Source organism: Ranitomeya variabilis, chromosome 3 (assembly GCF_051348905.1).
Source record: "Ranitomeya variabilis isolate aRanVar5 chromosome 3, aRanVar5.hap1, whole genome shotgun sequence".
In the NCBI taxonomy this organism is placed as follows: Eukaryota; Metazoa; Chordata; class Amphibia; order Anura; family Dendrobatidae; genus Ranitomeya; species Ranitomeya variabilis.
The window spans coordinates 655,786,300-655,800,682 of record NC_135234.1 but is presented as its reverse complement, the minus strand read 5'-3'; the positions used below and the strand labels follow the sequence as shown (position 1 = coordinate 655,800,682).

The following is a 14,383-nucleotide window of genomic DNA, read 5'->3' as shown; positions in this document are numbered from 1 at the left end:
TTGCATCAGGATTTGGTCAGGATTTTCCATCAGTATTTGTAAGCCAAAACCAGGAGTGGGTGATAAATGCAAAAGTGGAGCATATGTTTCTATTATACTTTTCCTCTAATTGTTCCACTCCTGTTTTTGGCTTACAAATACTGATGAAAAATCCTGACCAAATCCTGATGCAATCCTGAACGTGGACACATACCCTAAAGGTATGTGTCCACGTTCAGGATTGCCTCAGGATTTGGTCAGGATTTTATGCAGGTAAAATCCTGACCAAATCTGCACCTGAGGTCACTGGCAGGTCACCTCCGTTGTCCTTGAGTTTTTTCTGCAATGTAAGGACATGCTGCATTCTTAAAAGACGCGACGCATGTGAGTTTTCTCGGGTCTGCCGCATGCGTCTTTTACTGCATAGTGGAGACAGGATTTCATGAAATCCCCTCCACTATGCTGTAACATCTGGACGCTGCGTTTTTTATGCATGCTGCTCAACGCTGCGTCAAAAACGCAGCGTTTCCTGAACGTGGACAGACTGCACTGTTGCTCTAATCACTTTGTTTTCTGAATGCAGGGGAAATTCACAAAGGAAAAATATCTGGATTTCACAGCTGGGTGAATCTGTATCTGCTGGAGAAGGCCGGTGAGATTAACTATCTAAGCTACAGTTCAGATGGACCGGTAGGTGTAATACATCTGTCAGTAGGAAGTTGGTTACAGTAATTATTCTTTTACTTCTGTGTTGCTGTAGGTTCTTTATAATCAGCTATATTTGTAACCTAGCGAATATTCCCTGTAAGGTCTTAAATGGAATCTGTCACCAGGTTTTTGTTACCTAATCTGAGAGCAGCACAATGTAGAGACAGAGACACTTAGGAATTTTTTTCCCCATGATGGAGCTTACTCTTACCACATGGGGTTTTTTTGCCTTCCCCTGGATCAACATGTTAGGGCATGTTAGGTTAGGCTATGGGTTGAACTAGATGGACTTAAAGTCTTCCTTCAACCTTAATAACTATGTAACTATGTAACACTGAATTCAGTAATGTGTCACTTATTGAGCTGCTTGCTGTAGTTTTGATAATAATTTTCTGTTGATAAAACATTGATCTTAACACTTGAGCAGTACTTGGCCTTCTGCCAGGTAGTCCAGCCAACCCACACTACTGATTGGCAGCTATACACAGTGTACACAGAAAGCTGCCCACCAGTGGTATGGGCTGGGTTAAACACAGCTTAGCATTCAGAGAAGGCCGGAGTCACACTACCGTATAACACGGGCCAAGTGCTATGTGATAAAACATCCCATAGCACTCTGCCTAGTGTTATTCTATGGGGCAGCTCATATCTATGATTAATTTCTTGTGCCGATTTGTGCATGAAAGAACAATCGCAGCATGATGTGATTGGCAGCGAGACTCAGCTCCCTCGCACCCAAACAAGTCAATGGGTGCGAGTGAAATATCGCATTGCACTCAGATATCACCCGAGTGCAGTGCGATATACGCCAACACCGGCATCAGAGGTGATAGAGAAAGTCATTTCTCCATCTACTCCGCAGCTGTGCTCTGATCCTGTCATGCGAGAGGATCAGAGCACCGAGCACTGACACTCGGATCACTAGGCAAAGGTAGGGAGTGCCCTCTGCTTTACAATCGGTACCACCGCGTCATGATAGTGAGGGCCCGATCGGTGACCTGATGTCATCATGATGACATCCGGGTCACCAGGCTCTAGCAAGTTAGTTAAATCATGTTTAGTGCAGGATCTAACTAATTTGTGCTTGCAGCACTGGCAGGTTATAAAGCATAGCAGTGCTTCTGCATTGCTATGCTTTACAACTGCGATCAGAGCTATATAAGTCAAAGTCCCATAGTAGGACAAAGTAAAAAAAAAAAAAAAAATCTTTTCAGAAAAAATCACAAAATAATGCAAATAAATATACAGTTAGGTCCATATATATTTGGACAGAGGCAACATTTTTCTAATTTTGCTTATAGACATTACCACAATTAATTTTAAACAAAACAATTCAAATGAAGTTGAAGTTCAGACTTTCAGCTTTCATTTGAGGGTATCCACAATAAAATTGGATGAAGGGTTTAGGAGTTTCAGCTCCTTAACATGTGCCACCCTGTTTTTAAAGGGACCAAAAGTAATTGGACAATTGACTCCAAGGCTATTTCATGGACAGGTGTGGGCAATCCCTTCGTTATGTCATTCTCAATTAAGCAGATAAAAGGCCTGGAGTTGATTTGAGGTGTGGTGCTTGCATTTGGAAGGTTTTGCTGTGAAGTAAACATGCGGTCAAAGGAGCTCTCCATGCAGGTGAAACAAGCCATCCTTAAGCTGCGAAAACAGAAAAAAACCATCCGAGAAATTGCTACAAAATTAGGAGTGGCAAAATCTACAGTTTGGTCCATCCTGAGAAAGAAAGAAAGCACTGGTGAACTCATCAATGCAAAAAGACCTGGGCGCCCACGGAAGACAACAGTGGTGGATGATCGCAGAATAATCTCCATGGTGAAGAGAAACCCCTTCACAACAGCTAACCAAGTGAACAGCACTCTCCAGGAGGTAGGAGTATCAATATCCAAATCTACCATAAAGAGAAGACTGCATGAAAGTAACTACAGAGGGTTCACTGCATGGTGCAAGCCACTCATAAGCATCAAGAATAAAAAGGCTAGACTGGACTGTGCTAAAAAACATCTAAAAAAGCCAGCACAGTTCTGGAAGAACACTCTTTGGACAGATGAATCCAAGATCAACCTCTACCAGAATGATGGAAAGAGAAAAGTATGGTGAAGGCGTAGTACAGCTCATGATCCTAAGCATACCACATCATCTGTAAAACACGGCGGAGGCAGTGTGATGGCTTGGGCATGCATGGCTGCCAGTGGCACTGGGTCATTAGTGTGTATTGATGATGTGACACAGGACAGAAGCAGCCGAATGAATTCTGAGGTATTCAGAGCCATACTGTGTGCTCAGATCCAGCCAAATGCAGCCAAACTGATTGGTCGTCGTTTCATACTACAGATGGACAATGACCCAAAACAAAAAGCCAAAGCAACCCAGGAGTTTATTAAAGCAAAGAAGTGGAATATTCTTGAATGGCCAAGTCAGTCACCTGATCTCAACCCAATTGAGCATGCATTTCACTTGTTAAAGACTAAACTTCAGACAGAAAGGCCCACAAACAAACAGCATCTGAAAACCACCGCAGTGACGACCTGGCAGAGCATCAAAAAGGAGGAAACTCAGCGTCTGGTGATGTCCATGAGTTCAAGACTTTAGGCAGTCATTGGCAACAAAGGGTTTTCAACCAAGTACTAAAAATTAACATTTTATTTAAAATGATTGAATCTGTCCAATTACTTTTGGTCCCTTTAAAAACAGGGTGGTACATGTTGAGGATCTGAAACTCCTAAACCCTTCATCCAATTTTAATGTGGATACCCTCAAATGAAAGCTGAAAGTCTGAACTTCAACTGCATTTGAATTGTTTTGTTTAAAATTCATTGTGGTAATGTCTATAACCAAAATTAGAAAAATGTTGTCTCTGTCCAAATATATATGGACCTAACTGTATATACAGCTCTGGCAAAAATTAAAAGACCACTCCAAAATGTTCATTTTGTCTGATTTTTCTCTTTATAGGTATATTTTTGAGTAAAATGTTAATTGTAAATTGTTCATTTATTCTATAAACTTCTATAAACTTCTGACAACATGTCTCCAAATTTCCAAGCAATACATTTTGTATTTTTTTCTGAAAAGGAGACATGGTCAAAATTAAGAAAAAAAAACAAGTGCTTTCAGACCTCAAATAATGCAAAGAAAACAAGTTCATAATCATTTAGAAACAACAATACTAATGTTTTAACTCGGAAAGAGTTCAGAAATCAATATCTTGTGGAATAACCATGATTTTTAATCACAGCTTTCATGCGTCTTGGCATTCTTTCCACCAGTCTTTCACACTGCTTCTGGTGCAAAAATGTAAGCAGTTCTTTGTTTGATGACTTGTGACTATCCATCATGCTCCTGATTACATTCCAGAGGTTTTCAATGGGGTTCAGGTCTGGAGATTGGGCTGCCCATGACAGGGTTTTGTTGTGGTGGTCTCTTAATTTTTGCCAGAGCTGTATATATAGTACCAATAAGTACACATATTACACACATTTGGTATTGCTTCGTCCAGAATGACCCAACCTATAAAACTGTCCCACTAGTTAACCCCTTCAGTGAACACCCCAACATTTTTTAAAAAGAAGCAAAAAAAAATGCTTTTTCACCATACCTCTGAACAAAAAGTGGAATAAAACGTGAACAAAAAGACAAATGTAAATAAAAATGGTACCACTGAAAACGGCATCTTGTCCCGCAAAAAACAAGCTGTCATACAGCTCCATAAGCTGAAAAATAAAAAAGTTATAGCTCTCAGAATACAGCTATGCAAAAATAATTATTTTTTCTATGAAATAGTTTTTATTGTGTAAAAGCACCAAAACATAAAAAAATGAATGTGCTATCACTGTAATTGTACTGACCCAAAGAATAAAGCTTCATTATCAATTTTACTACATGTGGAACAGCATTAAAAAAACAAAAAAAAAACTATTCCTGAATTGCTGTTTTTTGTTCATTCTACCTCCCAAAAATTGGAATAGAAAGCAATAAAAAAAATAACAAGGGCCCAAAATTGGTACCATGAAAAACGTCAACTCATCCCGGAAAAACAAACCAGCACATGACTCTGTCAGCAAAAATATGGAAAAATTATAGCTCTCCAAATATGGCAATGCAAAAACTTTTAGTGTGTGACAGCAGCCAACCATAAAAAAATAGTCATCTAATCATTTATACTGCACGAGGAACGGCATAAAAAATAAATAAAACCAATTGTTCACCTGCCTTTGATTTGTTCATTCTGCCTCCCAAAGATCGCAGTAAGGCTTGGCTCACATTTATCTTGCGCTGAGCGCTTACGCCGGGGTTGAATCTTTGAAATACGTGATTCAGATGGAACTCCAGAAGATTCGCCAAAATGACAGAGATTGAGGCACTATGGATGATGTCTGGCCTATGATCCGGCGGTATCCGTCTTTTTAGGAGTGCAAAAAAGTGTGGGCTGCCACAGTTTTGTGCACCTCTGAAAAGAAGGACACCACTGAACAGAGGCCAGATAGAGTGCTGCCTCATTATAGTGAATGGTTCACTTGGGGATTTGAGCTAAATCACATCATTTGGAGATTTAGATGGAAACCCTGATGTAAGTGCTTAACATAGAGTGTAGGATAAATGTGATCCCAAACATTGTAAAATGTTCCCAATAGAAGGTTCAACTCAATCACAAAAACAATGCTCCACTCAGGTTTGTTATCTGTTAACAGAAATATAGTAGGCTTCCACATTACTGGTAGCATAAAGGCTTGGGAAAAGCTCTATGGCTCCTCACCCCCCAAAAAAAGTCCAGCAAATTCTATCCTCCCAAATCCAAATGCCCCCATCTCTTTTGAGTCCCACAATGTGCCTAAACCACATTTAGTGTCCACATGTTTGGAATTTCTGTAGGGACGGCAGCCGGCCTACTAGTACTGGGTACTACAACGTACTGGGCACTACAATAGCAGATTTGCTATTTTCACTCAACAACATCCACTGCTGCTTGTTTCTGGAAAACACCCATTTAGTCAAAATCATCACTACACACGTAGATAAATTCTCAAAGGGGTATAATTTCCAAATTGGGGTCACTTGAGGGAGGTATTCTGTTATTCTAGCACCTAGGGGCTCTGTATATGTATATTTGCATCCAATGTGGCGGTTTCATCATGTATTAACTGTGTGTGTAAAGCTAGTCATTTGGTCCCTTGGTTTTTGCTTCTTAGCGTGCAGGCTCTGATTAACTAACAAGGGTCCATAAGTTGTATCTGTGTTAGATGGGTCCTATAAAAACCGCCAGGTACGCAATATCTATGTACAAGGGTGTCAATAGGCACATAACCTACTCTGTGATCCAATAAGTACTATTCCTTCATCTCTGGCAACAGGGACAGCCGCCGCTGAGTAGGGGCGCCAAAAAATCGTTTCTTTTAGGGCGCCAACCCCCGCTGCTAGGAAGGGTCAGTAGGTCATCATAGGGTTTCTGTAGGTTATGTCAGGCCATTTATATATTGTGATATATTTGCACTGGGAGGGTGTGTAATTAAAAATATTTTTTCAATAAAGTTAGTTTTTTATAAGGGATTACATGATTCACACAGGCTCTGTATATGAAGTACGCAAACTATTCAAGGAAAATCTGTGCTACAGAAGACAAATAGCGCTCCTTCCCTCCCTAGTCTCGCTGTGTGGCTAAGCAATACTGTACATCCACATCTGAGGTATTTACACATTCATAAGAAATTGTGTGACAAATTTTGGTGCCATCTTTTACTCATTTCCTCTTGTGAAAATGTAAAATCTGGGCCTAAAACAACATTTTTGTGGTAAAAAATGTATTATTTTTTCTTCCCTGTCCAATGTTATAAATTTCTGGGACACACCCGTTGTGTCAATATGATCACTGCACTCTTAGATTAATTCATTGAGAGGTGTAGTTTGTAAACTGGGGTCACATATGGGGAAATTCTGCTGTTCTGGCACTTCAAGGGCTCTCCCAGTGGGTCATGGCACCCGCAAACCATAACTGTAAAATCTGCAGTAAATTATAGCACTCCTTCCCTTCTGAGTTTTGTACGGTGCCTCAAAAGTAGTTCATGATTACATGTAGAGTATTGGCATAGTCAGGAGAAATTTCCCAACAAACTGAGAGGTCCAGTTTTTCCTCTTACCCCTTATAAAAATTAAAAGTTTGGGGCTAAAATAACATTTTAGCTGTAAAAATTAAAATATTCTTTCTTCAGCGCCCAATGGTTTCAAATTCTGTGAGGCACATGTAGTGTCAACATGTTCACTGCACCCCTAGATGACTTCATTGAGAGGTGTAGTTTGTAGAATTACGTCCCTTATGGGGGGTTTCGGCAGGTCTGGCACCTCAGGGGCTCTGCCAATGTGACATGGCACCCTCACACCATTCCAGCACAATCTGAAATTTTAAAAAAAAATTTTTGTGGGAAAAATGTGACTTTTATTTTACAGCTCTACATTATAAACCTCTGTAAGGCAACTGAGGGATCAAGGCGCTCACCACACATCTAGATAAGTTCCTTGAGGGGTCTAGCTTCCAAAATGGGGTTTAGGCACATCAGGGGTTCTCCAAACGCAACATGGTGTCCGCTCTCCATTCCAACCAATTTTACGTTCAAAAAGGCAAGTGGTGCTCCATCATTTCTGGGCCCTGCCATGAGCCCAAACAGTAGTTTTCCCCCACAAATGGGGTATCCGCATTCTCAGGAGAAATTGTACATGAAATTTTTAGGTCGATTTCCTCTTATTACCCTTATAAAATAATAAAAAAATGGGTCTAAATTAATATTTTTGTGAAAAAAAATGAATTGCACCTGAAAGGTTAATAACCTTCTTGAATGTGGTGGTTCTGAGGAATTTGAGGGGTGCAGTTTTTAAAATGGTTTAACTTTTGGATTTTGTCTGTCATATAGACCTCTCAAAGTCACGTCAAATGTGATGTGGTTCCTAAGAAAATCATTTTGTTAATTTTGTTGGAATGGAAAATTGAAAAATCACTGGTCAACTTTTAACCCATCTAGCTTCCTTTAAAAAAAATTAGACATGGGGGGAAATGTATTTATTAACTAGTTGGATTGACATATATCTTTGGTTTAAGGCCATAAAATTTAAAAGTTTGAAAATTGCAAAATTTTCACCAAATTTCTGATTTTTTCACAAATAAGTCATATATCAAACAAATTTTACCACTATCATGTAGTAGAATATGTTACGAAAAAACAGAATCAGTGGGATACATTGAAGCGTTCCAGAGTTATTACCTCATAAAGTGACACTGGTCAGAATTGTTAAACTTGGCCTGGTCATGAAGGTGAAAACAGGCTTGGGGTGTGAAGAGGTTAAAAAGGTCATTTGAATCACTATCTTCCATAGGGAGAAAGAAAAGATTGTCTTTGCAAGATATTTTTTCCCTTTTCTTTACTGGGATTAATTTAATGCATAAGGAAACATTACCCTTGAATTTGATTAGAAAAACGAGTCCTACATAACCATTTGTCTCCTTTATTAATTGTATGCATATTTAAATTATTAATAGTAATTAATCTAATTTAAATTTGAGTGGCTGCATTATTGTCCGAAGACAGCAGTGATGCACCATTATATTAGTAATTTACTATTTTGGGGGTGTTAAGGTACCTTCACACGAAACGATATCGCTAGCGATCCGTGACGTTGCAGCGTCCTGGCTAGCGATATCGTTTCGTTTGACACGCAGCAGCGATCAGGATCCTGCTGTGATATCGCTGGTCGTTGCTGAATAAAGTCCAGAACTTTATTTGGTCGTCCGATCGCCGTGTATCGTTGTGTTTGAAAGCAAAAGCAACGATACCAGCGATATTTTACACTGGTAACCAGGGTAAACATCGGGTTGCTAAGCGCAGGGCCGCGCTTAGTAACCCGATGTTTACCCTGGTTACCAGCGTAAAAGTAAAAAAAACAAACAGTACATGCTCACCTGCGCGTCCCCCAGCGTCTGCTTCCTGACACTTACTGAGCACCGGCCCTAAAGTGAAAGTGAAAGCACTGCGGTGACATCACCGCTGTGCTGTTAGGGCCGGAGCTCAGTCAGTGTCAGGAAGCAGACGCTGGGGGACGCGCAGGTGAGCATGTACTGTTTGTTTTTTTTACTTTTACGCTGGTAACCAGGGTAAACATCGGGTTACTAAGCGCGGCCCTGCGCTTAGCAACCCGATGTTTACCCTGGTTACCCGGGGACCTCGGCATGGTTGGTCGCTGGAGAGCGGTCTGTGTGACAGCTCTCCAGCGATCAAACAGCGACGCTGCAGCGATCGGCATCGTTGTCGCTATCGCTGCAGCGTCGCTTCGTGTGAAGGTACCTTTACAGATGTGCAAAGATGACTCAGAAACTGCACTAAGATGGGAGTCCCTTTGTCTCATGCAAGTAATTAGCATAAACAACCACTAAGTGACGATAGTTGAATATGGTTAATTGAATTGAATCAAGATGAATAATGGTAATTAGATATTTAGGAAATGTCAAGCTGAGTACTACATATACTGGATGCACCCGAAAGTAGTTTTATTAAAACAAACATATTTTATTGTGAAAAAATTATATAGATTAAAAATATTTAGACCACTGCGTTACTAGAAAATGCAGACTCAAACTATACGCTGACATTATGGACAACTTGTATTAAGGCTTGTTCAGATGGGTATATTTTCACTCCTTATGATATTCACATGCCAAACAGACTGCGCGCAGAGAAGTCAGATTGATGATTTTTCATAATATGGATGGGGGGGTCCGCACGTGAAAAATCACAGCATGCACTACTCTGATCCAATTAAATTCATTGACTCAATCAAACGACTGATACAAAATGGACACCATCTGTTATGGCATCCATTTTTAATAATCTATTACAATTTTTAATATAGCAAATTGTATTTGGCATTATATAATTTTTCAACTGTTCATGTATAAAAGCAGACCCCTTGTAAAATACAGACATATGGATGACATATTGATGGCATATGGATGACGTATTGTCATTGGCCGCCTGATCATGGCCTTAGAAACACATTCCGCAGGTTCAGTAAGTCATATTTTTGGTCCATGTGAAAAACACCATACCAAAGACACAAAATGGAATCTTTTGTCTCACAAAATGGATCCTATAATCATACTGGTATTACATTCATCAAATGGTACTCAGTAGAGTGGGGTGTATTGCTGAATGCTATACAGATGTAAAAATGTACACAGGATTACATTTTCTCATACACAAAAAGGTAAATTTTTCTGTATTAGAAAAAAAGAAATGATTTTTGATAAGGTCATCGAAACCCAACCCAATGCAGGGTTTACATGACCGAATTTAACAGTCCGCATGTATGGGACACAACTGACCAACGTTTACTTCTGCATCCCTAAAAAACCCTACAAAGGGGTCCCTGGGTCCTCCGCGATGAAAAAGACAGACAGGTTTAGAAAATTAACTGTTATTTACTAGGTATGGAACATATATTTTCAATGGGTAGCAGAAATAATTTTCAAATTTTTTCAAGTGCACAATATGACAGAGGTTTACACTTGACAGTTGTGGACAGCAGCACATTTCCTGTGTAGAATGTTGCAAATGAATAACCGGCTACACTGAGGGTCTCCATCTTCCCAGTATAGGGCATCATAGTTTGACGTGTTGCGATGTGGTCACTGCACCCAGACTACACTCTGTGGACTGCGTAAGGGAACTCTTCCAGATTAAACTTACAGAGGTGCCACAGTCTGGCTGATCCAGTATTTTTTCACAAAGACCTCCAGCTCTGGCTAAGACTTGCTTAAAATTCGCTTCCAGTAGGTGTCCTAACTTTACTGATATAAGGCGAGACTGACGCCATTGTTACTTGCATGCTGAAAAGATGCTACCTTGCAGATCTGCTCTTCTCTTTGCACTCTTCAGATGATGCCCAAAACTGACTGATGGTGTCAGGGGCGGACATACCGCCGGTTCAACCGGTGCAACTGCACCGGGGCCCAGAGTGGGAGGGGGCCCCGACGGAGATACAAAGCAATGAGGTGAATGACAGCCGGCGGCAGTATTACTGCTAACAGGAGAAGCAGGGGGCCCGCTCTGCTGCGCACATGTGATATGATGGTCAAAAGGGGCCCCCTTCCTGACCTCACCTGTTAGCATACATTACGCTGCTGTCCGGCTGTCACTGGTGCTTCGCGGTGACGGCAGATGCAGGAAGAGAGGAGTGAGGGTCCCTCGAGTCACTGAAGCTGCGGCTCTGCTTGTGACTGCTGCTGTGCACGTGCACACTCTTCCCAGAGCCCCAATGATCGGCAGGACTGGGATACACATGAAAATAGTAGGAGGGGGAATCACTACTCGAGGTAGGTGAAGGGCCGGCCCGCCAGGAGTCTGTAAGGCTGAGAGCAGTCGACAGGCTCCATGTCTCCCCTGCTCATTTCCTGTGTTCTTCTGGGACGGACCAGCTCCCTCCCTGCAACTGCACTTTCTGTAGGTACACATTCCATGTGATGTATGTTGGTCTGTCTAGTGTGTGTGGATGTACTGCTGTGTGTGTATACTGCTCTGTGTGTATATAGGGCTAGTGTGTGTATGTGTGTACTGCTGTGTGTGTATATAGGGCTAGTGTGTGTGTATACTGCTGTGTGCGTGTATATAGGGCTAGTGTGTATATAGGGCTAGTGTGTGTGTACTGCTGTGTGTGTATATAGGGCTAGTGTGTGTGTATACTGCTGTGTGCGTGTATATAGGGCTAGTGTGTGTATATAGGGCTAGTGTGTTTGTACTGCTGTGTGTGTATATAGGGCTAGTGTGTGTGTATACTGCTGTGTGTGTATACTGCTGTGTGCGTGTATATAGGGCTAGTGTGTGTGTGTATATAGGGCTAGTGTGTGTGTACTGCTGTGTGTATATAGGGCTAGTGTGTGTGTATACTGCTGTGTGTGTATACTGCTGTGTGCATGTATATAGGGCTAGTGTGTGTATATAGGGCTAGTGTGTGTGTACTGCTGTGTGTATATAGGGCTAGTGTGTGTATACTGCTGTGTGTGTATACTGCTGTGTGCGTGTATATAGGGCTAGTGTGTGTGTATACTGCTGTGTGCGTGTATATAGGGCTAGTGTGTGTATATAGGGCTAGTGTGTGTACTGCTGTGTGTGTATATAGGGCTAGTGTGTGTGTATATAGGGCTAGTGTGTGTGTACTGCTGTGTGTGTATATAGGGCTAGTGTGTGTATACTGCTGTGTGTGTATACTGCTGTGTGCGTGTATATAGGGCTAGTGTGTGTGTATACTGCTGTGTGCGTGTATATAGGGCTAGTGTGTGTATATAGGGCTAGTGTGTGTACTGCTGTGTGTGTATATAGGGCTAGTGTGTGTGTATATAGGGCTAGTGTGTGTGTACTGCTGTGTGTGTATATAGGGCTAGTGTGTGTGTATAGGGCTATTGTGTGTGTATACTGCTGTGTGTGTATATAGGGCTAGTGTGTGTGTGCTGCTATGTATATAGGGCTAGTGTGTGTGTATGTGTGTGTGTGTGTGCTGCTATGTATATAGGGCTAGTGTGTGTGTGTGCGTGCTGCTATGTATATAGGCTAGTGTGTGTGTGTGTGTGTGTGTGTGCGCGCTGCTATGTATATAGGGCTAGTGTGTGTGTGTGCTGCTATGTATATAGGGCTAGTGTGTGTGTGTGCTGCTATGTAATATAGGGCTAGTGTGTGTGTGTGTGTGTGCTGCTATGAATATAGGGCTAGTGTGTGTGTGTGTGTGTGTGTGTGTGCTGCTATGAATATAGGGCTAGTGTGTGTGTCTGTGCTGCTATGAATATAGGGCTAGTGTGTGTGTCTGTGCTGCTATGAATATAGGGCTAGTGTGTGTGTGTGTGTGCTGCTATGTATATAGGGCTAGTGTGTGTGTGTGCTGCTATGTATATAGGGCTAGTGTGTGTGTGCTGCTATGTAATATAGGGCTAGTGTGTGTGTGTGTGTGTGCTGCTATGAATATAGGGCTAGTGTGTGTGTGTGTGTGTGTGTGTGTGTGTGTGCTGCTATGAATATAGGGCTAGTGTGTGTGTCTGTGCTGCTATGAATATAGGGCTAGTGTGTGTGTCTGTGCTGCTATGAATATAGGGCTAGTGTGTGTGTCTGTGCTGCTATGAATATAGGGCTAGTGTGTGTGTGTGTGTGCTGCTATGTATATAGGGCTAGTGTGTGTGTGTGCTGCTATGTATATAGGGCTAGTGTGTGTGTGTGCTGCTATGTAATATAGGGCTAGTGTGTGTGTGTGTGTGTGCTGCTATGAATATAGGGCTAGTGTGTGTGTGTGTGTGTGTGTGCTGCTATGAATATAGGGCTAGTGTGTGTGTCTGTGCTGCTATGAATATAGGGCTAGTGTGTGTGTCTGTGCTGCTATGAATATAGGGCTAGTGTGTGTGTCTGTGCTGCTATGAATATAGGGCTAGTGTGTGTGTGTGTGTGTGCTGCTATGTATATAGGGCTAGTGTGTGTGTGTGCTGCTATGTATATAGGGCTAGTGTGTGTGTGTGCTGCTATGTAATATAGGGCTAGTGTGTGTGTGTGTGTGTGCTGCTATGAATATAGGGCTAGTGTGTGTGTCTGTGCTGCTATGAATATAGGGCTAGTGTGTGTGTCTGTGCTGCTATGAATATAGGGCTAGTGTGTGTGTGTGTGTGCTGCTATGTATATAGGGCTAGTGTGTGTGTGTGCTGCTATGAATATAGGGCTAGTGTGTGTGTGTGTGTGCTGCTATGAATATAGGGCTAGTGTGTGTGTGTGTGTGCTGCTATGTATATAGGGCTTGTGTGTGTGTGTGTGTGCTGCTATGTATATAGGGCTAGTGTGTGTGTGTGTGTGTGTGCTGCTATGTATATAGGGCTAGTGTGTGTGTGTGTGTGCTTCTATGTATATAGGGCTAGTGTGTGTGTGTGTGTGCTGCTATGAATATAGGGCTAGTGTGTGTGTGTGCTGCTATGTATATAGGGCTAGTGTGTGTGTGCTGCTATGTATATAGGGCTAGTGTGTGTGTGTGTGTGTGTGCTGCTATGAATATAGGGCTAGTGTGTGTGTATATCTTCTGCTGTGTATACGCATATGTTATTATAGGCATTTTATACACACTGTCGTGCATGAGGGGGGCCTCGACGTATTTCCTGCACAGGGGCCCATTGCTGCTTGTGTCCGCCCCTGGATGGTGTCCTTTCTTCTCTCTAACTCAACCAAAATTAATTATAACAAACAGGAACTAACTCCTAGTGCCCATCTACTCCTCCTCAAGCTATGGGCTGGCCCTACAGTTAAACCTTTCCACCCATGTATACAGGAAAACTGCAGTCTACATAAGGGTAAAACACATAAAACCACAGGTCACATTAAATATACAGTCAGGAGTCTTCAGAGAGGGTGTTCAGCATCTTATTTTTTTCTTTTCATAGAATCATAGAATGTTAGAGTTGGAACGGACCACAAGGGTCATTGAGTCAACCCCCTGGTCAATGCAGGATTCACTAAACCATCTCAGACAAATGTCTGTCCAGCCTCTCTTTAAAGACTTCCATTAAAGGAGAACTCATCACCTCTCGTGGTAGTCTGTTCCACTCATTGATCACCCTAACTGTCAAAAAGTTTTTCTAATATCTAATCTGTGTCTCCTCCCATTCAGTTTCATACCATTGATATCT

At 41.8% G+C, this 14,383-nt stretch overlaps 1 protein-coding gene across 1 annotated transcript in view; it reads left to right on the top strand.

The window, feature by feature from the left end:
* The window catches only part of LOC143816860 (uridylate-specific endoribonuclease D-like), a 70,228-nt gene that overhangs the window by 38,752 nt on the left and 17,093 nt on the right, over positions 1–14,383 (top strand). Inside the window, exon 5 of the mRNA XM_077297784.1 lies at positions 563–669. Within this exon, the coding sequence (XP_077153899.1) occupies positions 563–669 (107 nt within the window). The remainder of the gene's footprint in view (positions 1–562; positions 670–14,383) is intronic.